Genomic DNA, 26098 nt, shown 5'->3' with positions numbered 1-26098 from the left:
CAAAGATGGTCAAACTTCAGTTCTCTCTTTAAACACTTGCATCCTGAGGCAAAGCAACTCCCCTTTGTTCTTCAGTCTTGTAAGGGTGGCTTTGGGCTGGTCAGGAACAGTCCTAGGATCCCCATAGTGCAAGAACGGCAAGGCCAGGCTGCATGCCACTAATATCAAAGTGAATGCAAAGCCCTCTTTGACCCAAGGACAAAGCATATCATGGGCATATTCCCCTTGGGCCTTCTGTGTCCTCTTATCCTCTTTTTCTTCAAGTCATTTCAGGTTTCATATGTTGAGACATCTGCTGTTCACAGAAATCTTATTTATTGTACCCTTTGTTATATGCTTCAACTTTTTCTGCCTCTCCTGCGGTGTGTCTGTCTGTCTGTCTGTCTGTCTATCTGTCTGTGTGTGTCTGTGTGTGTGTGTGTGTGTGTGTGTCTGTGTGTCTGTCTGTGTGTTTGTGATTATTAGTTCTCTTTTCTGAGAATGTCCTGCTATAGACCGAAAGTGACTTTATTGGAGAGTTCAAGCGCATGAGAAGGCAGACCCAGTCAGATGGCAACGTCCAGCCACCTAACAATAGTCCTTTGTGGGACTTGTGTGCCTGGGAAGAACTGATCTCAATCCAAGCACAACACGAGGGGCCACTTGTTATGAAAACATTGTATTAGAACACCACAGTCTCTGAGAGATTGCTGGTCTCTGAGTCAGCCCACATGGTCAGTTCACCTGTATTTGCCCATGCTTCCGAGCTTTACACAAAGCTCAGGTGCTTTGCATTGACATTTACATATTTGCCAGACATGTTTATCCAAAGTGACTTAAAACAATAGAAAAACATTCTTTGCATAGTATTGTAAATGTAGATAATATAAACAACATTTGTCGTTACTGTAAACTGTTCATTTTGATGTTAATGTAATGCCTGTTGTTTTCATTGTAAGTTGCTTTGGACATAACAAAGTGTCTGCTAAATACCATACATATAAACATACTTAGTATTCGTATTCGCAAGACCATTCCATGTTTATGTTAACACCTAAACACTTTCAGTCACATCACTTTACTTAGTGTATGCTTCCCAAATATATCAGCTGTGGAGAAGTCACCCCTTAATCACACCGAGACTATACATGTGAGTGTTACCGTGCAACTTCAAAGGTATTAGAACACCTACTGCTGCTCTTAATCGTCTTAATCCGTGCAACTCTCATAACGTGTAAGCCATGACAACCCACTGGATTCAGCTGATGAAGCGCATTCCTCTACTTCATTTAGTGATGTTGTGGCTCTGCTCTGTCAACTTTGAAAATGTGATGCGTCAGTTTTAAAAATAAGTTTGTTTCCACTGGCCTAATGAGGCCCACAGTACCCAATACTGCAAATAAAATAAGATGCAAATAAGATAAAACTCTGTATTTATAAGCTACAGACCACATGTTTCCATGCTGAAACCTTTTTTGAGCAATTAAACAGTTGGTGGAGGAAAGAAACAAACTAGTGTGTCATGGACAGGTAATTGTGGATAGCTTGTAGCCTAATCTAAGATAACCTTCAACATGTAACAGTGGAAGGTCAGTTGTTTGTCCCGTATAAAACAAATGTGTCCATCTATGAGCCAGAGAATATTTCTTGAAGGTTAAGCTATAATGTAGTGACACTGTTTACAGTGAAGTAGTATTTGAAATCCAAATAATTCCTGCAATAGACATCACCGTAAAACTTCACCTTTCTCTAAGTCTGTCTTGAGGAGATTAAATATCTCATGCTATTACTCTCAGTCGGGGAAATTGTGGCCTGTTGCTACTCTGCTGAGATTAACTATATACATGTCCAAGTCATTGTTAATAGACATTAAGGAATTTAAAGCTTAGTTCAGGGTTAATACTGTGTTGGTGGTGCATGACTTCAGTCAGGTATTAACTCTTTATTGCAACATTAAAAACACATCACTGGTCATTTAAAGCTCACAGCTTGTCATGGCTTTAGCTAATGCTACTTGTTACAGCAGTGTCTGAGTTAACTTTAAAAGAAACGGGGGGAAAAGATCACATCTGTGTAATGCTACCAGGCTTGTGCTACGCTACCGACTGATTTGAAGTCAGAATTTCCAGACCGTTTGGCCACTCATTTGTATTCCAGGCTCCGGTTCTAAGGAGATCTGATACCTGTGATCGTCTAGATCTACTCACTTATAAATGGGACCACCTGTTCACCTTAGCAAGGAGGAGCTGGAAACAACAACTAGGCTATTTGCAAGTCTATCCATTTAGGCAACTCAAGACCTATTTCCAATTCAGTCAGCGTTGCAAATCAAGGGGAGACATGTACCTTGTATTTGTCACTTACAATGAAGTCTCTATTACAACATAACAGAATAACTAAGCAGATTTTATATGAGAATTAACAATGAGCTTTTCTCACAACAAATATTTATCTACAGTATGTGCTTCTATGGGCAGTACACACCGGGTATACTTCATACCACTAGCTAAGCTGAAATGCACTAATGCAGTAAATGGTCTTGTGTTGCCTTGCATGGCCAACAAAGTGGTACTGTGCACAGGGCAAAGACTGCCCACCATCATGTACCAAGCAGGCTCCGTTCTGCTGCCGCGTGATACTGTATATGAATATGTTTTTTTGCAGATAAACAAAACGTAAACAAAACAGTCCTAGTTTACCATTTTCATACTACTTGCTCACCAAAAACAGTGCATGGTCTACTTCTTATCCAGTTTATGTTCGCAAGGTTGCAAATGACACTGGCATTATCAGTCCTGGGTCTTTTGGTTGTGGAAGAAAGCAGGAGGCTGAGGATAAAAAAGTCACACTACATTATCAGATCCAGTCATCCATAGGAAAATCACTAAGAAGGGTATTCTTCTTACGGGAATATCTAATGATTATATTGTGCTTTTAGCAAACATTTTAGAGGAGAGGAGAACTTTAATCTCAACCACTCCAATACATCACTATCACTATCTGCCAACAGCAATAGGCCACTGTTAACAACGTTACACCTATAGCCCTATCTGCCAACAGTGATCTACTTAAATCTTAGATTCAAACATCCAGAAACGACCATGGTGCTGACTAAACTCCCTTACATCTCTGTCCTCAGTCAGCCTTATATTGAGCCTTCCACTCACAGCAGTCCAGCATTGTTTGGCGTCAGCGTAATGCGCCACTGTGGCCTTCAGTAGGCCTCCCGCTAACGGGGCACACCACTGATTGACGGGCCTGTATTGGACATTGAAGGACGACAGGATAAAGTTGCATCTCGGCAATTGATTGACAGCGGGCTGTCAAGTACACAAATAGTTCACTTTTCCAAGGGCACGCGGCTCATGCCATAATTCTATAAGGTGATGTAGTGCAAAACAAAGAAAATCAATTAGGGTTTTGCTGAGGCAGCGTGACAAACTATCAGATACTTTTGCTTCAGAGAATTGAGAGGAATGCCACTGGAGGGAGATGGAGTAAGTAAGAAATAACCTCACAGTTAGCAGTGTTAACCTGACCATGAATGAACAAATCAATAAGAAGAATCAAAGGCTTAAAGAACCAAATAACGACTTTTTCTGTTCTATTTCATGTGAATTTTCCTGGGTTTCCTGGGTAACATGTAAAGCTGCTATGCAATGAAATGTTGTTAGTCATTAGTGTATTTTAATCAAACATAAAAACTAAATGTGTATTTAAAGTGATCTGCTTACATCTCATATCCAAATACTCAGATCAGTAACACCATGGAGGTATGAAATGGTTCACTACACCACTCTTCATTAACAGAGGTTAACACAGGAAACACTTTCTGTGGATTTCAGAGTTTATGTTGACAAATTTGGTGCATCCGTTCCTTCTAAAGTGAATATGAGATGAGGAATACTTTTTAGGTGTGAAAGCTTGACTGAAAAAACGAAGTTTGAAGTGTACTTCTTCCATGTAGATGTTGATTTGGCACAACGTTGTTTTTGTTCTACGGCAGTGAGTAGCTGTAGTGCCCACATCACAGCTGACTTCTGGTGCAGATGTGGTCTTGACCAGGCCCAGATTCCTGATTCACACATGCAGGGCCAGAATGAACACAGGGGGTCCCCACACTGTTGAGTACTCCACCTGGTGCTGAAGGTTTTCAGGTGTTGTACAGTACTTCTGAGGAGGGCTGGTAACTGAAACATTGAACACTTAATATATACATACATATACATACATATATAGAGAGAGAGAGAGAGAGAGAGAGAGAGAGAGAGGGTGGGGGGGGGGGATTCAACAGTGTGTGGACCCCCGTGTGTCTTCACTAGGCCAGATCTGTGGCCAGAGAGGGTCAGCTGAAGTGCTGGCCATTAGTCCTGTTTCCTGCTCTTCTTCATCTTCTTCATCTTCTCCTGTCGGAGGGTCTCCCCCTCCAGCGATGAGATCTCAGAGAGCCTCTGGATGAAGGAGGCCGGCGCCCCCGCCACCGGATCAGGAAAGAACTGACCTGCAACACAAAGATGTCCCCATTAAAGCCCTACAAAGGAAACGCAACCAGCTAATCCAGGGTTTCACGGTGCTGGTGAGGGTGATGTGTAATTGTGCGGGGGCGTGCTACCGCTGCTTCCTTCTTCCTGGTCAGCTGAACACATCTCATTCAGCTTATCGAAGGCATTGTAATCGCCAAAGGACTTCAATCATGTGTGGCAGGGGACAGAAGGGAAATTAATCATGTGGTGTGTTTAGGAGCTTTGGGGGGTGTCCCCTTGACAAGGATTGAGAAACACTGAAACATTGGGGTTAGTCAAGCCAAGCCCGTAGGACACAGGGAAGTGACAGCCATATCACCCACAGCAAAGCGGCTCTTGACACTCAACTCCTGGCCACACAAAGCCGAGTCATACCCTCCATGGGGCGATAGCCCGTGCACGCTTAGACAAAAGGCTGAGTGGATCGCGAGACAGTGTCTATAGAGGGTCTCTTTTTTTCTCTCTCCCTCCTCGGGTTGTTATTTGAAAAGAGAGACATTTGTTGAGGAGTGAAACTCTGACTGAATGTCAATAGCAGCATGAACAGGTGGAGTTCAAGGGTGTCAAAGTTCTGTGGCTCCCCTGGAAAAACAGAGTTGTTTGTCCAGCACTTAACGTGTCGAAAGGGACACTTCACTCTGAGCACTTTTCATTCTCTCTCTGATTCTTGCCAGCCCAGGCAACATCAAGTAATGCTAATTCCTTTTCAAAGCAAATTGTCTTTTCAAACCCGTAGGCCCAACTCTTTATCGCTAAGTATGGTTGTAATCCAATAATGATGACAACAAATGGTGTGAGCACAGGAAACAGACTAGAAAAGTACTACTCTATCACAAGATTTGCAGATTAAAGAGATTATCCCATTACAGCTACGCTCCACAGTCAAAGTGAAAATGTTTACTGCAAACAAAGTGAACTCCACTATACCTGAGAACAGACACTTACTTTTGTGGTTTGCACCAATAGTAAAAAGGCTGCATGTGCGATTACTTATTCTTGATCTGAAAAAGAAAGAATTCATATGTACAGACTGAAAGTAGGCTATTACATCTAATGTCTACATATGAAACATTGTACTACATGCAAACACATTTTCCAGTTAGAGATGGGCTTTTCAACTGAGGGTTTGGAATGGCATTTGTTGACAAAAAAGGGCTGTTCAATGACAAAATGACTCAAGCATCTTTATCAGACATGAGAGATGGTATGTATGTAGGGGGTTTCACACAAAGGCCCAGTTCATTCCAGGTCACCCACTTGTCCACAGCCTATCCCCAAAGAATGGACCAGCAATTAACTAGTTCTTCATGTCAGTACTGAGATGCATCATTCATTACAACTTGCTTATATTTTTGTACAGAACTCTCTACAGAATTCTAGCTATGCTGATTTTCAATTAGGCTTGAATGGTGCTGTTATGTTTGCGTGCACATATCTTATATTCTGTGTCTGGCAATACACTAAAGAGGTTGACATTTAGACATGAAGAGTTTTCAGAATCAAACATTCAAACACCATAGACGATGGTACACATCTTTGTCATTCCCCAACAAACCTGTGTTTAAAAATGTCCACCGAGAACGACTTCTCAGGGACTGCTGAGGTAGCTGGTAACAGACGACTTGGAACTGAAGTGAGATCATAACCTTCAAAAGGGCTAAAAAAAGGTTACAATTAAAAACTAGTCGAAGCCATATAACAAAACAACATACAACATACTGTATAAAAGAGATTTAATATCACACACCAAACCTACTGTTAAAGCAACACTATACAGTATGGTCATATGGTCAGAAGCATACAGTATGTGTCCTTCCCATCAGCCATCCATGATATGAATTACTATGTGCTGTTCTTTGCTCCAGTGGGAACAATTCACAAACATCAAAGAAAATATTTCACAAAATGACATTGCTGACTTTCTTGTCAAAAGGCTCAAGTGTGTGTGAGGATTTTAATAGATTTTAGGTAGCAAGCTTGTTAAGCTTTGGACCAAAACTGCCATAGTGCTGCTTTAAAATGTGGTGTGAGAACTTTAACATAATTTGTACAAAATCGCAATGGCTTTACGAGCCTTTGACATTTATTAGTGGTAGGCTAATATGTATGATCAGGCCACAACAGTTGTGTTTTACCATTTACTCACCAACATGGCTTAGAGGGGTTATTACAGGCCTGCCTAAATAGTGAAAACCGCTGAAAATTATTTGATTTCTGAACCCGATAAGGTCGAGGTAGAGGACACACAGCAGAGGTTGGTTTGAGGTACATCTCATCTGTTACACCAAGAAAAAGAACAACCATAACTGGTCTGATAAAACAGTGCGCTTTTATTTATTTTCTCTCGGCACTCTGAATTACGACTGACTTACTCAAAAATAAATGTTTTGAGCGCCATCTACTGATATAATATGTTATGACTTTTGGGTTGTTCATGCAAATATTTCCACTGGCATTGAATCAGTTTTTAAAATAATATTCTATTATAATAAAGAAAGAATACCTCTGAATTCTCCATTTTTCCATCTTCTATCAAACAAGAAATGCCTCCCACTTTTGTCCTTTTCTAGGACGTTTTTCTCAGGGGGAAATATGGCCTTTGGTGATCCAACACTGTCAAAAGATTATAACTTGAAGATGTGTCTGTGCTCAAAAAACGTGAATGACTAGCCTATTACTGTAGCCTACTCTTAAATCTAGAGAACAAGTGGGCTATGGGTTTAAAATAGACTTAACCTAAGAATATCTGCAACTTACCTCCCTGGACATTTTGCATCCAGCTCACTGACACTCCTCAGGCCTAAAGATTTCAACAATACAGACAGAAAGTGGAAACTAAATAGATCATATGACAACCAATGATGCTAAAAGTAGCGAAAGCTGACAGTTGCAGTGGGCCTTCTAATACTGGGATACAACTTAAAGCAGGGGTCTCCAACAGGTAGCTCGCAAACTACCAGCAGCTCCCCACCTGTTTCGTAGTAACTCTCCAAAAGGTTTGGGGAAAATGTTCATAAATCTGATAACCCAGTCATCTTACATGTTAAAATTCCAATGAAATCAAATTCCCAGTCTATAAAAAGAGAAGGTAAATGAGTTGAGATAAACCTTTAAAAAGCATACAATACATTATTCAGCGGTTTTGGGTGGAGATCAGCTAGGCTATGTACAAGGCATGCTATTACTAATGTAACAGCTCTCCAACCATTAGGCCTACATGTCCTGGTTGTCAAAGTGGCTCTCGGAGGGGGGGGGGGGGGGGGGGAGTTGGAGACCCCTGACTTAAAGCAACACTATGTAATAATTTGCTTTTATCAGCAGGCAACCAGTTTTAGCATTGTATTGAAATTTATTTCGATGGTCATGTGAAGGACAGGTAAACACATGTCCTTTTCATCAGCAATGCAGAATGTGTATAGGCTATGCATATTTTTCCAGGCTGAAACACACTGCACAAATTAAAGAAGCCTTTCACAGCATTTGGTATTGCTGACTATATTTTGCTGACTGGCTGAAGTTTCTAGCAGTCTCAGTGAGACTCAGAGTGGCGTTTGCAAAGTTTTGCATGCCTTTTAAGTGGCAAGATCACTATTTTTAGACCCAAACTTACATAGTGCTGCTTTAACATTAAGTTACACTTGAAACCGCATCAGTTACTCATCAGGCCTAGCTGGACATCAACTTGTTTTGATGGTCAATAACAGTAGGCTACAATTAGAATGGCAACTGATAGCAAGCCAGTTCAGCCTCCTACATAATACAACCTAAGCAAACAGTGTAAAGAATAACGAGTAAACTACACAGGCTTAACAACCATCACACTACAGCCTAGGCTACTCACTGTTTTGTATTGGGCATTTCTTTTTCGTTTCCAAGAGAAACGACTTCGGACCAGGCAGCTTTTCCCCAGACAGTCTCAAATTTCCATAATTGTGTGCCAGGGCTCCGTAACTACTAACACAGTGCAAAGGTAAATAATGAGAGTTGATGTCATGGTCTCTGTTTCCGAGAGACGTTGGAAGCGTCAGAAATTTCTGAGTCGGAAAGGTATGCATTTCTATTGATGATAACACTCCATATCGTTTAGAGTGGCCATCTGGCCAGAGACTTAACGACCTGAGTCCATGTAAAACGGCTGAAATGAGCTGGTGATGATGACAAAGACGCAGACTACCAGCCCAAAAGTGATGGCTTGAGACCCGCTCCCTTTCCTGTGAGTCATTCTGTTACCATAGTGACCAACGCTGTAGTTGACCTTGAAGAGTTGCAGTGTTCAAACAATGTAACTGTCTTCAGAGTAGGCTACCCCTGGTCTATGTTGGTAGGCTACCCAAACAAAAAGTAGCCTACCCATTTACAGTTACAACAATGTAGCCTTCCTCATGTGAGTAACAATGTCACAGCGTAACGTTTCCTAATGTAGCTATCTGTGCATTAGAACTCTTGGGAAGACTAGAACACCGTCTCTAAAAGCATGCGCATAGGCTAACAACAGATGCAGGCATGTGTATAATCCGCTAGGTGGAGGTGTCCATCTGCGGAAAAGAGACATAGCCTAGGCTACACGTGCATTTTAACTGCTTTTCGATGAGTGATTGGAAAGAATGAATGGATATGTGCAAGAATGAATGACTGCCTGATCTGTGGATTAATGATCGAATATCTACCCTACAGATGCATTTGCATTTTCCATTTATAGCCTATGCCAGAGCCATCAGAGCGTTATTGCAGCTGCTGATGACTGTCTATTTCGTCTCAAGCTTTAATATTTCAATCTCTACAGTTTAAATGTAGGCTACATAAGCCAAGGCTGCTTCTCCTTCATGGTTAGGCTATTATATGAGACTGTCTGGCCCGATTCTGCTGTAGGTTATGTGGGCTAAATGAAGCATACAAAAAGGTACATCTCTTGAATAGGCTATCTTAAATTATTGGTTTATGAGCCTACATCAGGCTATGTGTCTGTCTTGAAAAAAAAAAGTTTTTTTGCTTTTGTAGCCTATGTCTTCTTGATTATACAAATCATCGGTAGGCTAGGCTAATCAGGTGCATAGTTGAATCAATGTGCGCGCAGAAACAGAAGCGCGCTCTAGACCAGTTACCCACTTCAAGAAGCAGTGCGTGATTCGGGGATGATCGAGAAGCTTGACATTCGAAGAAACTGGGTTTCTTAGTTTGGTGAGCTTTATCTAAACCTCTGACATGTCCCATTTGTAAAACCTTGGCTCAAACTTAAGCTACGAAGTGTACTAATCTCAAGAATTCAAATGAAGTAGCTTTAATATATCAGTTAATACTATGCTTCCGTGTTTGCGCGTTTCTATATCAATAAATGGGTCCAGATATGCTGTTGTCTCTATTACTGCCCGATTCGACATTTACGCAGTTAACAAGTTGTTAGGCTAACATTCGTAGAAAAATGCAGGGCTAAGGTATGGTCGTGATTATTTGCAAAATAAATAATAAAAACAAAATATATAGCCTACAAGCCCACTTCCCTTTAACACAAGCCAATGCAATGGCTTATAATAAACTTGTAGCCTACCGATTCACTGTAAAGCATTTCATCTATAAAGGTGAAATCATAACTTGCAACAGTAGCTTGCTCTCCTGTATGCAAACATAAAAATTGCATCAACGGAAATTCTACAGGGCGGAATGTTACATCATGCGTAAAGGAATATCTTACACACTGAAGACACACCTCTAGTCTGAAGAGAGGCGCATTTTTATCAGGCGTTCTTGCGATTATCCCTATGGGGTCCTTTTAGGTAACGGGCTGGTTTAAAAAGAGCGTGAGGCGCAGTGGTGTTATGAGATCAGTCGAGAACTGTCAGTCTCGCAGAGGGGGATAGTAGGCTAGAGTGGCAGCTATTTGCTTGTAACTCAGTTTGTGTATGTCAGTGGCATCAGGGTACTTTGATTGCGAGGCAGCTCTGTTCAGTTGGCAATCTACTAAGTTCTGAGTTGGTTATTTCCGTGAAGTAGAATTATCTTTTTTATTATTATTATTTTTGCTAAATCACAGCACTGCAAAGGCACGTAATTTATCTGCAAGTATTGGTAGGTTAGAACGCTATCTTAATCGGCAGATCTACCAGTTTGTCACCTATATTGCGCGTCTGGGCTACATTGCGGTAGATATATTGAAACAAAAAATATAGCATTTAATTTATATATTTAATATATTATATTACCAGTTCGTAATCGTATGCGTCTCAGTTAGGCTACAGTAGGCAACTGTAGCTTGCAGTGTATTCATCACAAGTTATAGATATTATATGTATTTTTCTAAATTTGAAGTTGTCTCAGCTTGAGTTTGTCGCCATGATTAACATTCTCGTGGAGTTCCTGGTGGTGATTCTGAAAGTTCTATGGGCTATTGTACTGGCCGGTCTGAAATGGCTTGTGAAACCCAAGGAGAAGAGTGTCGCGGGACAGGTGTGTGTGATCACCGGGGCTGGCGGCGGTCTCGGGCGGCTCTTCGCTAAGGAGTTTGCTCGGAGGCGAGCAGTCCTGGTACTCTGGGACATCAACAGCCAAAGCAACGAAGAGACTGCGGAGATGGTGCGGCAAATCTATCGCGAGCTGGACAGCCCGATGTCTAAAGACGGTAAGGCCATTATGTGAAGAAAGTATTTAGTTTGATAAGAATGTTTCCTGTATTGCTTTTGCTACCATTTTAGTGATATGGTTGAATACAATCTCAGACGACTGTTGCAGCACTGTTGTCGGATGATGCTTAACCAATTGTTGCGCGCCCTGGGCACAGGGGTTCGCTTTTGTGCGTATTTGGATATGTTTCACTTTCATAACTGTATCTGCTGCGCCAATACCATATGATTGCGTAAATCAAGCTGTTTGAACTAACGCCATGTGTCTACTGTTATGTGTGCGGTCGATGTTTAATTTCTGACCTGGTTGGATGAATCTATCCATTGGAAAAGGTCCCTTTATCTAATAAAAGTCTATGCATTTCCACGTTGTTCAGTGAAGAGACACGGATTAATTGTCTTTAGAGACATGCGGGTTAATTTGAATAACTCTGTTCATGTGAATGCATCGCGTTTTTTAAGAATCAATCTAATTTCTCCTGGTGTCCGCTCAGGAGCCGTTGGCGGTGTAGAGGAAGTCCCTCCGTTCCAGCCGCAGGTGTACACCTACACGTGTGACGTGGGCAAGCGGGAAAGCGTGTACTCCACTGCGGAGAAAGTGCGCCGTGAGGTGGGCGAAGTCAACTTGCTGATCAATAACGCCGGCGTGGTGTCGGGCCACCCTCTCCTGGAGTGCCCAGACGAGCTTATCGAGCGGACCATGGTGGTCAACTGCCATGCACATTTCTGGGTAAGTTACCACCTCCCAGCCTCCCAACATCCCCACCCCTCCAAAGTCTTGTTATTCTTCAGTGTTTTTTACTTGTAAGAGTGTAGGGCAATTTGTTTAGTGAGTCATACAGTAATCTACATGGGAAGCTGCTGCAGTATGCGTGCCATTATAGTGCACTGTGTTATAATTTTCCCTTTGTTTATGCAGAAAGTCCTGTGTTAATATCTGATTTGGCCTGAATGCCGTCTTTGGATCTTTGATAAATGATAAGTTTCTTGCAAAAAGCTCTCCCACCCATGCACGCCAGTAAAGGGCCACCCCTTCAGTTCCTGGTATTTGTAATTGTGCCAAGCCTGGAAGAATGTTTCCTCTTTCGTTGCATGCCTTCTCATAAGCCCTCTTATAAACTTGCCAGATTTGGACTTAATAGAGATGGTATGGGCTACCGCAGGGCTAGAGGATCTATCCTCCCCTTCTCACCTGTGCAGGGAGACTTGTGTGCTCCTCTAGTTTTTCGCGCGCCAAAATTATCTATGTCACCATACGCCCCCGAAGGCAGTTCTTTGGCAGCCCGCGCCAAGAGTTATGCTTTGGCACATCACTCCCTCCAGGACAAACAAATCTGCCGGGTCGGGTCCGCCCGCCGCTGCGCCGCAAAGGCTTGTGCCGGCACATTCCAGGTTGTAATAAATGCCGCAGACCTACTTTTAAGGCCATTGTCCCAGGGTCCTGCGTTATCCATTTGTTTCTAATCCCCCCCTACACAGACACACACACACACACACACACGCAAGCACATACGCACACGCCTCCCAGCTCTCTTTGTTGGGCCCAGCCAAAGTGAATATTTATTGTGGAAACGGGATGTACTGCTGATAATGCCGCCGACGCGCACAAGAAGTCGCCAGGCCTGTGATGGAGTGGGAATGCGAGCAAAGGCCTGTTTTACAGTTGGCAGATAGTTGTGGATATAAACAAGCCCTGCAGAGATGCAAAGGGAGGGAAGGACAGGAGAGAGAGAGAGGGGAGAGGGGGTGGGGTGGAGGGTATGGGGGTTAGGCAGGGGGGTGGAGAGGCTGTGGACAGCACACACTGGGAACAGTCTGCTTGCGCTAGGCCCATTAATTAAAAACTCATTGAAGGGCACATCCTGCCCAAGGGATTGTACCATTTGTGTCGGGGCTGTTCTCACTCCGGCCCCCGCTCTAATTAACCTCATGTTAGTAAATGAGTCAACGTGGAACGTCTGTGAATGGCATTGTTTAGGGGGGACCACCCCTGCGGTGACTGTTGTGATGGGAAGGCAATTTAGTGTTTAGAGACCTGCGGAGATGCAAAGTCTCGTTGATGACTTGTTGAGGCAGCGTCACACTCTGGAATACGCCATTCACACTGGTGAGCCAAGACCATTGATGATTTGAATTGGGTGTAGATGAGGCAACACTTGGAGTGTTAAAACATTTTCTGAGATACTCAGCTGATCCCCAAAGCCAGAAGAGACTTCCATCGTCGTACTAGAAGAATCATGATTAAGGCATTTCATGTTGTAGATTGTGAAATGTAATATTTATTCACAAATTGGTACGTTCATATGTATTTTTAGGTTTTGTTTATTATTGCAAACTTGTTATTGGAAAACACTATATACTGCACACTCCACTCTACTGAGCTGGAGCGCTATGGCTCTTAACCGCCGGCCGTCTCGTCCGTGATGAACGGTTTGTTATCTCACACGCTCGCCGGCTGTGGCCAGTTGCAGTAGGGCCCAGTCTTCGAAAGTCACGTCGGAGTTGGGTTTCTCATTAAGCCTGTTGCTCATGTTTTCTTAAGCCTGATGCCGTGCGCGGCTTCTTTTGGGGGCACGAGATGAAAGGGCGTCCTAATGAGAGGGGACAAGCAGGGGACGGCACAGCGGAGGATGGGGCTCATTAGACTCTTTTGGGCCCGTTCAATGGAACCTGGACCAGCACAGTTTTTTCCGCCGCTCCTTTTTACGCAAACACATGTAATCTTAATTGGTCGCCACATGCAGATGGTGTCTAACACAATGCTTTGATTTTTCCTCCCCCTTTCTGCTTCTTTTCTTTTTTTTCTTTTTTTCTTCTGGCCTTTTTTTTTTGTTCTTTCCTTCCTCTGTGTCATAACCTTAAACGGTAGTGACGGGACACTACAACAAAGCTTCTTGATTCATTTCATTAAAGTGGGCTTTCAAAGCTTCCTAAATACATTGAAACACTTAGGGTAATTGAAGTGACGAGTGGTGGGGTTGGTGGCTTTAGAAAAGAGATTTCAGTGCAGCGGTAGTGGTCTACTTAATTGGTGTTAGCGCTGCTAAGACTGCTTTATTTATTTAGAGGTTTATTCCGACTTGCTGGTCTCCAATGTCCGGTTTCTCATGCTTCAAAAAGAGTAGTTGTGTGCACATCCCACCTTGCAGGTGCAGAGCAAATGGAAACTGCTTCAATAATAAGAGTGTAATGTCCGCAACACTGCTCTTTGCTCCCATGTAATGTTTTAAAAAAACAAGCAACGTTTCGACCCTACTGGGTCCTCATCAAGCAAATGGTTGCTTGGCCATTTGCCTGATGAAGACCCAGTAGGGTCGAAACGTTGCTTGTCTTTTAAGCATTAAATGGGAGCAAATAGCAGTGTTGCGGACATTACAGTACATTCTTTTTATTGAAGCAGTTTCTCATGCTTGCCATTGGTCAGCTGATTCATGCTCTAGTAGTGTCTATTGACTTGAGCTCCCCTGAAAGAGGATGACTTTGGAACGAGTCTGGTGTTGATCCGTGCACCGGATTTGGGCCAGAGGTGAGCCAAGCTCCACTCCAGAGTTTGGATTGCATTTTTTTTTCACCCCGTCCAGCCTGGGTTTGACGCTCGCTCAGGGCAATGGCAGTCTACTCAGAAGCTGGATGTATATGTGATTTTCCCCCCAGCTGGCCTTCCTTGCTTTCACTGCTTATTATTTCAACATCCTCAGAAAATGAAACAATAACTTGACACCGCTTAGACATTCTTTGGTTTATTATGCAAGTAGTGATGGTTTGAAATGGCAGTTCCCCCTCCACCACCCCTCCACCCCTCCCCCCAAGCCCCCTTACCCCCTTTTCTGTTCCCTTCACTTGCCTTCCCCACACTGGCTCTGGCGAAGTTTCTCATGCTGGCTTTACAACTGATCCATGTCAGACTGTTAAATTTTCTTGAACACGACCTGGCAGTTGGCTCACCAAATTAATTTCAACGCTCCGCTGCCTCTCAAAATGGAAGCGGGTGGGCGGGAAGGGCAGTCTCCAGATGGACATCATCTTCCATGTTTTTGGATTGCCTGGTGGGAATGCAACTCACATGTTTTTAAAAAAGAGAGAGAGAGGGGGGAAACGAGAGAGAGGGAGAGACAGACAGAGAGGGAGAGAGAGAGAGAGAGAGAGAGAGAAGCAGGAAGTGAGGCCATTATCTAAGTGTGGTCCTTTGCCAGGCTGCTCCGGCTCCGATCCGCCCGGGCCCCTGATCTTTCCGGCCCCTCTCCTCTTCTGAGGGGCTGCCTGCAGCTGCCTGGGAGTCCCAGGACTGGAGCGGCTCCGCCTGGCCCTGCTCGGCCCAGTGATCGCCTGAGCAGAGCAGAGCACAGCACAGCACGCTTCTCTCTCTCTCTCTCTCTCTCTCTCTCTCTCTTTCTCTCCACCTTTCTTTCTATGTCTCTCGCTCACACTTTTTTCCCTCTCTTTCTCTCCATCTCTCTCTCCAACTCTTGTCTTTCTTTCCTAAATGTCACTCCTCCCCTGTTATCTCCCAACTCTCTCTTTTCCCTTCTGTTTCGTGTTTCACAAATGCAATCTCTGTTTATCTGTTTTGATGCCCAGAGCAATGGCTTATCTTGCACTCTCTTTCTAGCTTTTTTGTACTGTATACACACTCCCCCTATTATCTCCTTTTCTCTCCCTCTCTCTGGCTCTCTCTTTCTCAAATACAAACTCTGCGACTGCATTTTTCTCTCTCTGTAAGTCTAACAAGTGTGTGTGTGTGTGTGTGTGTGTGTGTGTGTGTGTGTGTGTGTGTGTTGGGAGGGAGGGGGGCATGTTCAGATTCCGCATGATGTTTATCGCTCTGCAGCTGCAGTTGTAAGCCTGTTGTTTTTTTACACAAAGTTCCCCCTCTCACACTTTTATAGAATATTATTTCGCTCCCTCGAGTTCCATTAAGAAATGCCTGCGATACATGTGCGGACCACAACCGCCAGAGTAAAATTTGCGTTCCGTTATTTATTTAATTGTTTCTACTTGTCGTCGCCGAAGTGGCATTCCACCAGCGTGAGTGACGGGACTCTGCACCGTCAGCAAAAACGGTGTGGGGTCCTCGCCGTGCCGCAGGAGGCGAGATGGGGACCCCTCCGGGCGCTCTCCCCAGAGGGAAACCAGTCTTGTATACAACCAAAACTGGTAATAGGGAGCTGATGCTTGACCCACTTATCTGACAATTGGTTTCTTGTCTGGGGGGATCAGCTTGACGAGATGCCAAGCGACGGGAGCCAAGTTCTTCAGGCTGCATTCCTGTGCGACCAGGAGAAAGGGAGCAGCCATCCGGAAGGGTCTTACTTGAGTAGTTTTAGATGGGCTCTGGATCCACTGCACCTGTACTCCCTACTTGACTCACCACCGCCGCTCATATTTACAAAAACGTTCTGATCCGGTCAGCTCCGTCGATGGCCTCGTTTTAACTCATTTGGTAACTCATATGTTGCCCGTTAAACACGCCAAAGTCTAGTTTTGTGAGGATACACCAGATCATTATTCCTATCCATCATAGCCCATAAACATGGACAACATAATCTAGACTATTGACAGTTTTTAGAATTCAGATTTATTGCTCCCACCGTAGGGATATTTTGTGCGGGAGAAAACACTTGTAAAACACTTGCAATTGCATCATCAGACTTAAATGCTTAATTGTTTGAAGAAAGAAGTCGTCAAAAAGAGAATCCGTCTCTGGTCTGCTTTCTTTAACACATTGGTTGGTGATACACACAAGGGTTGGGTGCAGACCAAACCACATCAATTGTGCTTTGATCAAGTCGATCATAACAGAAAAATGCCCCTGCCTCAATAGCAGAACAGACCAGTCCAGTTTGCACAGGGGTCAACTAATTACTGGCCATCTGGTGTTTTTCCTCCCACAATATTTGTCCATATTCCTGTTGGTCAACCATAGGGATTAATGTGGACTGACACTGCAGCTGTGAGGAGCTTTGTGCGCAGAAATGCACTTGGTGTTTGTCTCAATTAGGCGGCACAACAGGCATGGAACCACTGCAAGGCCAAAGGAAAGCTCTCCGCTGTTGGAAGTTAATTTAGCGTAAACGTGAGCGTTGAGAACCAATTACGGAAGCTATGAAGTAAGACATGAACTCCTGTTTGGTTTCACACATTCCGTGTCCACGAGGTCAGACGGGCCACGTCCGACCCGCACGGCTTCTCTGTGAGCGGATAGAGTATCGCCAAAGGCCCATTTGCAGTCGGCAATGTCACTTTTATTACCACACCGCAAATCGTCCTCTGTGTTGTTGTGATTTCATTGAAGAAGGCTAGCGTCCAAACCCTTAAACCCGCTCTGTCAACACCAGTATTTACTCAAACCTTTAAGCTAATAATGGTGCCGGAATTGCCTTAAATGCGACTCCAATTGCATCCTATTTTACAGAGTGAATGCTCTTCTCCAGGCCAAGACTGTGAAAAAGTAATCTAACCTTGTGCATTGGCAGGCTCGATCAACTTTATGGCTTTCCAAATCAAACTTCAATTGTGTAGATTGCTGAGTTTAGAAGGTGTTGGCATATTCGGGATATGGGCACTTTCGAGCTAATGGTTCATTTGCACGCATACTTGCTGACCACCATTTTGGCTTGCGAAACCCCCTGCGCAAAGCCTTTGGCGACTCCAGATACTCTCCCTCGATTGAACCCGTCGAACAATAAGCCGTGCGTTAGGGGCCGTTATTGCACTTAATGCTCTGGAAAAATGCACATGTCACATCGGAAATTAGAGGTAGTTATATGTACTGTGCATGTGTGTATGTTTCTGCAATAATGAGTGGGTCCTTTGCCAGTAACTCTAAATCACTCCGTGTTTGCCGAGTGCTTGTTGAGAGATTTAGTGCATGCACCAGCACACTCACAGCGAGTTCAACTGTGTGAGCGAAAACCCCAACAGTTTGTCAGAACAGCATCTATAAAATGTGCTGTCTGAAGACAAAATTAAGCACCCACGCGCACACATTCATACACACTCACACACATAGCCACGCAAGCTGGTACCACTTGTAGGGACGACTAATATTCTGGTGCATAGGCTTGCATTTATAAATGGTGATATCATCGCGGCTTTGTTGGAGCAGGCTGTGTTATTGTTGGCTAAATGTTTTATGTAGTTTTTCGTGGCTTATTCCGTGTTCCACCGAGGATCCCCAATAAAGCAGCAGGGCATTTGCATGATTCTCGTGGAGATATGCTGCTGTTCCTCAGTAAATAATATCATAAAATAGAATGATGGCTTTTTTCCCTCTTACTGGTTTTCTGCAAGAACCTTTTACAGCAAACTGCATATGTTCCAGGGATTTACATGGACGTTTTGTTATCCTGTCACTGCCACATTCGTGCTTCCTCTTTTTGATTTAACAGCATCAGTGTGTGTGTGTGTGTGTGTGTGTGTGTGTGTGTGTGTGTGTGTGTGTGTGTGTACCCCGTTGAGATTGTGGCTCTTACTAAAGAGGTTGTCATCCCTCATGGCAGCCCTGAGCTGCCTGCAATCAGAGGGGATGGAATGCTGGCTAGAAGACCCTCACTGTGAGCACTGTGGGTCTAAAGTCAATGGCAGGAAGGGTCACTTTGTCACTTTGTCACCGCGGCCACTCGCCACTGAGTGACAGAAACAGGCCTCTTCCTTCAGCACATCGCCCTATCGACAGCCGTCCACTTAGCGTGATTAAGCGTGTCTAACGCTGAACGATTGTGATTAAAAGCAAAGGGAGATGAGCGAGAAAAAAAAAAAAATCTATGGCTGTTCTCCTGCAGCGCGGGCGTTTCATTGGTGGGGTCGGGGATCGGCCTGGCGGTGAAACGGACCGAAGGAGGCGCAGAGTGATTAGGTGGCCAGTGCTTTTGTGCTGCCCGCTGTCTGGTACTGGATCTGTGTGGGAAAGCAGCTTAGGCGGACAGGAGTGTGTGTCAAATCTCTATGCGTGTCTCTCACTCGGATAACAAAAAGAGGGCTTTTTCTCTTTCTCTCTTTCTTTCTTTCTTTCGTTCGTTCTTTTTTTTCTTTTCTCTCTCTTTTTTTGAAGAGCAGAGACTTGGGTGAGGGGTTGGTGGCTGTGCGTTGGGTGCGTGCTTGTAAAAGTCCATATAAAAAGAAAGCACAGCAGTGGAGCTGGTTCAAGTCTAGCACAATGAAGGGCCAAATCATATCAGTGTTGTATGTGTTGATGATATTTTTCTATGTACCTTAAAGTGTATGTTCACATGTGTGCTTTACGGAGATGACGCTGTTGACAACATATCTTGATATTTGCCATAGAGGGGAGCAGCATTTTGTCTTTGAAGAGGGGAAAGGATCAAAGGGCTTTGGCAAACCGCATCAGCAAAATAACTTTCTTTTTTCTCTCTCTCTCTCTCTCTTTTCCTCTCCCTCTCTTCCTCTCCCTTCCTCCCCGTCTCTCTCTCCCACTCTCGCTGCCTCTCTCAGACCACCAAGGCATTTCTTCCCAAGATGTTGGAGATGAACCATGGCCACATTGTGACAGTTGCCAGTTCGCTCGGTCTCTTCAGCACAGCTGGTATTGAGGTTAGTACACTCAGCATCTCACTAAATAAATCCATTGGCAGCTCCTGAAAAAAAGACATAAAAGACGAAAAAGCAAAAAGAAAGACAGAAAGAAGGAAGGAGGGGTGGGGGGGAGGAGGAGAAAGAATTAACACAAAACTGCCCCCCCCACCCTCTCCCTCCCGCTTCTTAACACCACGTTTTCTTAAAAAGGACAGTCTGTTTCGAGACGATTCAGCGGGCCGCTTCTCGCTGCGGCAGAGAGATGGCGCGCAGCGGAGCGGGCTCTCCTTGCCAATTAAGGAACAAGATGGCGCCTGGGGGGCATCTCTGAGGGGCCCTCTGTGTCGGCCGGCGGGGGTGCCGGGCGTCCCGCTGGGCCTTGGCTCGGCCAGAGAATGGGATGTCAGGCATACGCCGGAGCTGGATGTCTCTATCAGCGCGGCGTGAAAAGGGACGGAGCTTCTCCGCTCAGTGTGCAAACTCTTTCGGGCCGCTATTCAACGGGTTTTGGCTTTGGGGCGGGGAGGGGAAAGGGAGCGGAGGGGAGGGAGGGAGAAAAATCAATGCTGTTTTGTGTGTGTGTGTGTGTGCGTGTGTGTGTGTGTGCTCGTCTGTGTGTGTCTGTGTCTGTGTGTGTGTGTGTGTGTGTGTGTGTGTGTGTGTGTGTGTGTGTGTGTGTGTGTGTGTGTGTGTGTGTGAACAATAGTTATGGCTTAGCTGAATGCGTCACAGTTCATGGAGCTCTGGAGGAGTCCAGGGCTCATTTGATATTCTAGAGAGGGTGTATATGTCTCTCGCCTCCAGTCCAAAACTGGTATCTCTTACCCACCCGACACAACACCCCTCCCCCCCATTAACGCATGCACACACACACACATAGACAACACACACACACACACGCTCACACACAACACACACACACACACACACACACACACACAAACTCTCACACACACACACACAAACTCTCACACACACACACACACACACACACACACGTACACAAATCTTGCTTTGTTGTCTTAGCTGCGCACGTAGGCTACACTTTAGTTTTACAAGCCCTCATACATAACGATTAGTTGCACTTCAAAGCGAGCAGGGCACAGTCAATGTTGACCTATTATGCTTCCTCGAAATGCGCTGAATGCGATGCTTTATGACTCGCCCCGCCATGAGTTTGGCGGGAGTCAGCTGTGCCAGGGGGAGTGTTGTGGGCACAGGCAAATCTCTTGATCCAACGAGTGTTTATCTACACACATCTGTGTTTGCCCGGGCCCTTTTTGAAGATTAAGCCGGCCGACGACCACATCAAAACATTAGAAAAACATTTCCATGAATCGCCAGCATCTCCTGATAGAGCAGGGAAGAATCCTAATGAAATTCGAGAATGGGCAAAGGAAGAAGAAAAAAAGAGCGAGAGAGAATAACTTAACTCTCTTGTTCTGTGTCATTGAGCGTCGTGTACAACATGTGGCCTCAAGGGCAACTGATAGCGTTCACCTTTTCAAAATGGCATTAAGCTTTAAAGGCCATGTTTTCCCCAGAAGCCCTGACGTCTTGTCAGCACTGTTGTTCTCCGAAAATACGCTCCCTCACTGGCAAGACGAGACAGTTCGCTGATTGAATTAAGACAGATGACGCCACACATTTGAGCTGGAGTTGTTTCTGAGAATCTTTCTCAGATACGTTGATAATGGAATTATTCCTGTCTCAGCTGTGGTAAATGGTAAAATGCAGGAATGATTGTGTTTGGTGAGCCTAAACAAAGACACTGTGTTGTGCCCCTGACAGGATTACTGCTCCAGCAAGTTCGGAGCCATCGGCTTCCACGAGTCCCTGAGCCATGAAATCAAGGCGTCTGAGAAGGACGGCATCAAGATGACTCTGGTGTGTCCCTACCTGGTGGACACGGGCATGTTCCGCGGATGCAGGATAAGGTGAGGAGCAGCGTCCATCTCCCATTTGCCTTTCAGATGAGGTATTGAGTTCAAGTGGACAAAGCTGTTGACCAGGCCGGGGGCGGCCTCGCCTGCCCCTCTTGACATGTCACGGTGGTCTAGCCTTTCCCCTCAGACAATGAGCGCTCTAGATGGTTACTCAGTGCCCATTCACCTGAACAGGTGCATTGCTGGATCTTTTTACCCTTAACAATTTACATCTCTTCAAATGCCACAGTGTTCCGGGTGTTTGGGTTTGTGCGTGCGTGTGTGTGTGTGTGTGTGTGTGTGTGTGTGTGTGTGTCTGTGTTACGTGAATCCACACTACACCACATGCTGCGGAAAAATTGTTGCATAATATATTATATTGCTGGGTGTTGATACGTCTGTCTACAAAGACTGGGATACATGGGGCAACGTTTTGAGCAATGTCACAGGGTAACCACCTAACCGGTTCCATGTGTTCTGAATGGATGATCATGATAATTTGCCTACTAATGATCAAAGTTCTCCTCAAAAAAAATAATTGTTGCCCTTTATTAACATACCAAAAGAACAGAACCCAGACACATTGGCCAGCAACATTGTTGCCCTGTGTAATATCATCTGAAGAGGAGCATGAAATAGTTTCTCCAGAGTGCTTTGCCTTCCCAATCCAAAATGTGGACGTGGTTGAATGCTTTGGAGTGGATATTGTGAATATTAGACTGTTCCACCATGTTAACGTCGTTCTCTCCATTTGTCTCCCACAGGAAGGAGATTGAGCCCTTCCTGCCACCGCTGAGGCCAGAGTTCTGTGTCAAACAGTCCATGAGGGCCATCCTGACCGATCAGCCCATGATTTGCACGCCTCGTATCGTCTATATGGTCAACCTTATGAAAAGGTGAGTGACCCCACAATTTAAGATTCTTTCACATTTTGCATTAATGATCTGGGCCGCGTTTCCCAGATTCGTTAAGAAGCTCTTAAGTGCTAAGAACTTCTTAGAAGCGCTCTAAGAACGCTCCTAAGAAGTTCTTAGCACTAATGAGCTTCTTGACGAATCTGAGAAATACGGCCCTGAGCTCTTATCTAATAGATGCTTATGGCTATAGATGTGAATATATTTACTCTTGAGTCACACATTAATCAGCTCTTTTTTCCCTCCTTCTTTCTGTTGTTTGTGATGCAGCCTTTTGCCGTTTGAGGCCATCGTCTGCATGTACCGGTTCCTTGGCGCAGACAAGTGCATGTATCCCTTCTTGGCTCAGAGGAAGGAGCTGATGAACAACAACGAAGCGAAGAACGGCATCTAAGCAGAGACGAGGGAGGGGGCCACTGACCCCAAGTCACACAAGGGCACATTTCCTGATGGAGGAAAAGGATGAGACCACTGTGGAAGAAGAGGATGAAGAAAGAGGAGAAGAAGAAGAAGAAGAAAAATGGACAGAATCAAGACTGGTGCACTTGCATTGAGCCGATGCAAAGGTTTACCATATTGTTCCTCTGGAACAAAGAAAGCTGTGTACTACACTAAGGATTTATTTGTCTTTCTTTTTTTAAAAAAGGTTTGTTTAAAGAAACCAACCATCTATATACAGTGTCAATAGTTTTGAAATCATACATAAGGTATTCAATAATTAACTATTTACGTAATGTAGTCACCAGCAATATTTAGTGTCTTTGTGAAAATATACAGTATGTTACTGTACGAACAGTAAATCTTGTCACTTTTGTTTTAATTTGTAGACATGCACTGTAACCTCTTACTTTCTCTACACTGCCAACTCAATTTGTGTAGAACAGTTCAACATGGCATTTTTTTGTACCACTCCCCAGTCCAACAGTGTAGGGTTAAACACCAGGAACTCAAGCCCATAAATATCAAGAGGTTTACTGCTTTGGACCGGTCCTAGCATGTTTCAAATTTGATAAGGTCAGTTGATGGAGTGCCAGATAAAATATTTTATCCATTTCGAGTCCCTGCCCTTGACCAAGAGAGCGTTCACCGCATTCCGATTCTCCTCGGCAAATCTCAGAAGTCCTGGGATCTGTCCGCAGCCTCACGGAGCCTACCAAGAAAGAGGGAGGGAGGATCGGGCAGCTGTGGTCCAGCTTGTCCATTGTGTTCTAGGTGAAGAATGAAGTATGTCCCATTGACCCAATGCGCTGGGTCACTTTTATGTCAGTTAATTAATACAATTAAATCCAGGTTCCCCTCACTAACAATTAAATGCAATAGTTAACATCAACAAGGTATTAACAGCAGCACTTAATAATTCTGAATGTCTAGTGATGCAGAGTGATCCAGAAACATACACATTTCACATTATTTATGTTTTATTAATACTGATGTTGATGATATGTTCATGTTAATTAATGCATTGACCAATGTTAAATAAGGGAACTTTAAAGTGAAGCAATTCTAAGGCAACCAGTTCTACTTTTCTCTATAATAAGATGTGCCAATGCAAAATGCCTTTTGCAACTATTTCGGTAGCTGTACCCGATTGATTTTGTTAAACATCACTGACATTGACATAGTCGTGAATGTACAGTATGCAAATGACATCTTTTGGTTTCACTGATTTGTATTTAATGTTATCACATTTTGTTTCCGTTTTTGAGACACAAATTTTGACACACAAAAAAATCACGCAATACAAAAGTTAACACAGTAACTGTCAAGGTGGATAAAAAAAAAAAAAAAACGTAAATGGACATGTACTTTATGTCGTTCAGTGCTAACCACAGACATTTTTCACCTACTTGTGAGGACATCTGAAAATGTTGCATTCCTAAAAACAAACTCCCCCCGTCATGTCTAGTAGAGTGTTGTCTTTGATCTGTTGTGCGTATTCAATCCACTGACCATTCAAGTGACACTACAGAGATAGATATTTGGATATTTTGTATGCTTTTAGGAACACATGCTTTTTTTTTTTTTTTTTTTTTTTTAATGAAACTACATTCCAATAGGCGTCATTCCTCCTCTTGACAGCAATGGGCCTAAAAATCTCTACCTCTTCATTTTTGCCATTTGTTGACCATGACATGCGCCTCTTTTTTGTATTTTTTTTTTTCTTAAGACTGCTCGTTAGAGGAGCAAACAATGTGGTTCTGATGTTTAGTGTCTCTACCTAACTTAAATTAATAAAGTGATTTAGATTGTTATGTACAGAGTCCTCATTTTCTTTGATCCATGAATAACTTCTACAGTCACTTAGTGGCTACACCACAGACACCTACTTCTCCACATTCATGTAATTCTGGAGAAAAGCAACAGCTAAAGAATGTCTCCGTAGTCATCGATAAGATTGGGCAAATTCTTTCCATTTCTGAAATGAGCAACATTCATCATGTAAATACTGAGGAAACTCTAACTCCCATAGTTGTGGCCATGACACATCAATACTCCCAGCACTTCACCTCCCATTGCATCTGTTATCGGTAAGCGTGGCCACGCAGTGTTGTGCTAGGGCATGACGTCGAGCAGTGAGCTAAAGGAAAGAGGAAATGGTTGACCAACATCGGCCTTGGTGGGCTCGTGCATGGTGCCTTCCACACGTCCCAGTTCAAAGAGGTGGAGGAAACAGCATCATGATGTAGCTCATTACATCACGAGTGTGTGTGTGTGTGTGTGTGTGTGTGTGTGAGAGAGAGAGAGAGAGAGAGAGACTAACAGGCTTTTTAATGTAACTTGCTCCATTTCATCTTAACTTGTGTTATGGTTCATGATGTGAATATTTAGGTCATCAACAATCAAATTAAGAGTACCTCTCCCCTTCTTCCTCACCCAGCAGCACAGTTCAGCCAGAACTCACTCTTTATTGACAACATCCAGCATCTCTATTAATTAAAACTTCTTTATTATTATTATTATCATCATCATTAATAATATTAATATTGCTATTAGTATTAGCATTATTATACACTTTTCTAAATATATTAGTAGTAGTTGTTGTAATAGCAATAAGAGCAGTGATAGTATTAGTGGTAGTGATGCTGGTGATGCAAGTAGTGGCGTCTGCATGGGCAGAGCTAATATACAGTAAGTGACGTGAGCATGAGAATCCTAAATTAAATCTTTCTCATGATGCTCATCACTGACGACAGTCACTTCCTAAAACACCCCACAACTTTCTACAAATCACAACTTTCCTCATATAGTCAGTCTTGTGAAAGACTTAAAGGAGGCATCCTTTGGTCATGCCTTTCTAAAAATGGGGAAGTGGAGAGTTCTATGTAGGCTACACTCCACTTACTACGATACTATAGTTGTGGGATTCGTCATTCTGCTAAAAACAGTTTCACGGAGTATCGTCACAATTTCCGCTTAGATAACCTATGACAACCAAATGTCCCTCAGGCACAGAAAAAATTAATGTATGATCTCATTACGTAAGCGCATTTTAGAATTAAGCTGAGTGTAGAATTTTAGGATGAAAAAAAGTCCTCGCCAGGGATTGTACTTTGAAAGCAGAATAATGATCATGATTACGGCATCATCATAACAGCTTTGTTAATGATTTG

General features: G+C 43.8%; 2 protein-coding genes across 2 annotated transcripts; one reads left to right on the top strand and one right to left on the bottom strand.

Moving 5' to 3' along the window:
* Positions 1–4249: 4249 nt before the first annotated feature.
* si:ch211-171b20.3 (uncharacterized) lies at positions 4250–8889 on the bottom strand. The gene is made up of 7 exons (XM_062521750.1): positions 8344–8889; positions 7260–7302; positions 7006–7115; positions 6649–6778; positions 6058–6159; positions 5448–5503; positions 4250–4480 (listed from the first exon to the last, which is right to left on the bottom strand). The coding sequence occupies exons 1-7, from the start codon at positions 8555–8557 to the stop codon at positions 4344–4346; spliced, it is 792 nt and encodes a 263-aa protein (XP_062377734.1). The 5' UTR covers positions 8558–8889; the 3' UTR covers positions 4250–4343.
* Positions 8890–10331: 1442 nt separating this feature from the next.
* rdh10a (retinol dehydrogenase 10a) lies at positions 10332–24739 on the top strand. Its single transcript, XM_062521499.1, has 6 exons — positions 10332–11115; positions 11611–11846; positions 19568–19666; positions 21440–21585; positions 22338–22469; positions 22758–24739. Exons 1-6 carry the CDS (start codon positions 10830–10832, stop codon positions 22879–22881), a joined length of 1023 nt encoding a protein of 340 aa, XP_062377483.1. The 5' UTR covers positions 10332–10829; the 3' UTR covers positions 22882–24739.
* Positions 24740–26098: the final 1359 nt, after the last annotated feature.

This window comes from Sardina pilchardus, chromosome 19, assembly GCF_963854185.1.
Source record: "Sardina pilchardus chromosome 19, fSarPil1.1, whole genome shotgun sequence".
Lineage (NCBI taxonomy): Eukaryota > Metazoa > Chordata > Actinopteri > Clupeiformes > Clupeidae > Sardina > Sardina pilchardus.
This window is presented reverse-complemented; position numbering and strand designations above follow the sequence as displayed.

Excerpts from the sequence above, each read along its gene's own strand:
- si:ch211-171b20.3 (XM_062521750.1), bottom strand. The coding sequence starts at position 8,557 with ATGCATACCTTTCCGACTCAGAAATTTCTGACGCTTCCAACGTCTCTC. Across the intron at positions 5,504-6,057 it reads GTGGACATTTTTAAACACAG|ATCAAGAATAAGTAATCGCA; the intron begins GTTTGTTGGGGA and ends TTTCTTTTTCAG. Across the intron at positions 4,481-5,447 it reads TATTGGTGCAAACCACAAAA|GTCAGTTCTTTCCTGATCCG; the intron begins GTAAGTGTCTGT and ends TTTGTGTTGCAG.
- rdh10a (XM_062521499.1), top strand. The coding sequence starts at position 10,830 with ATGATTAACATTCTCGTGGAGTTCCTGGTGGTGATTCTGAAAGTTCTA. Across the intron at positions 19,667-21,439 it reads TCAGCACAGCTGGTATTGAG|GATTACTGCTCCAGCAAGTT; the intron begins GTTAGTACACTC and ends TGCCCCTGACAG. Across the intron at positions 22,470-22,757 it reads ATGGTCAACCTTATGAAAAG|CCTTTTGCCGTTTGAGGCCA; the intron begins GTGAGTGACCCC and ends TTTGTGATGCAG.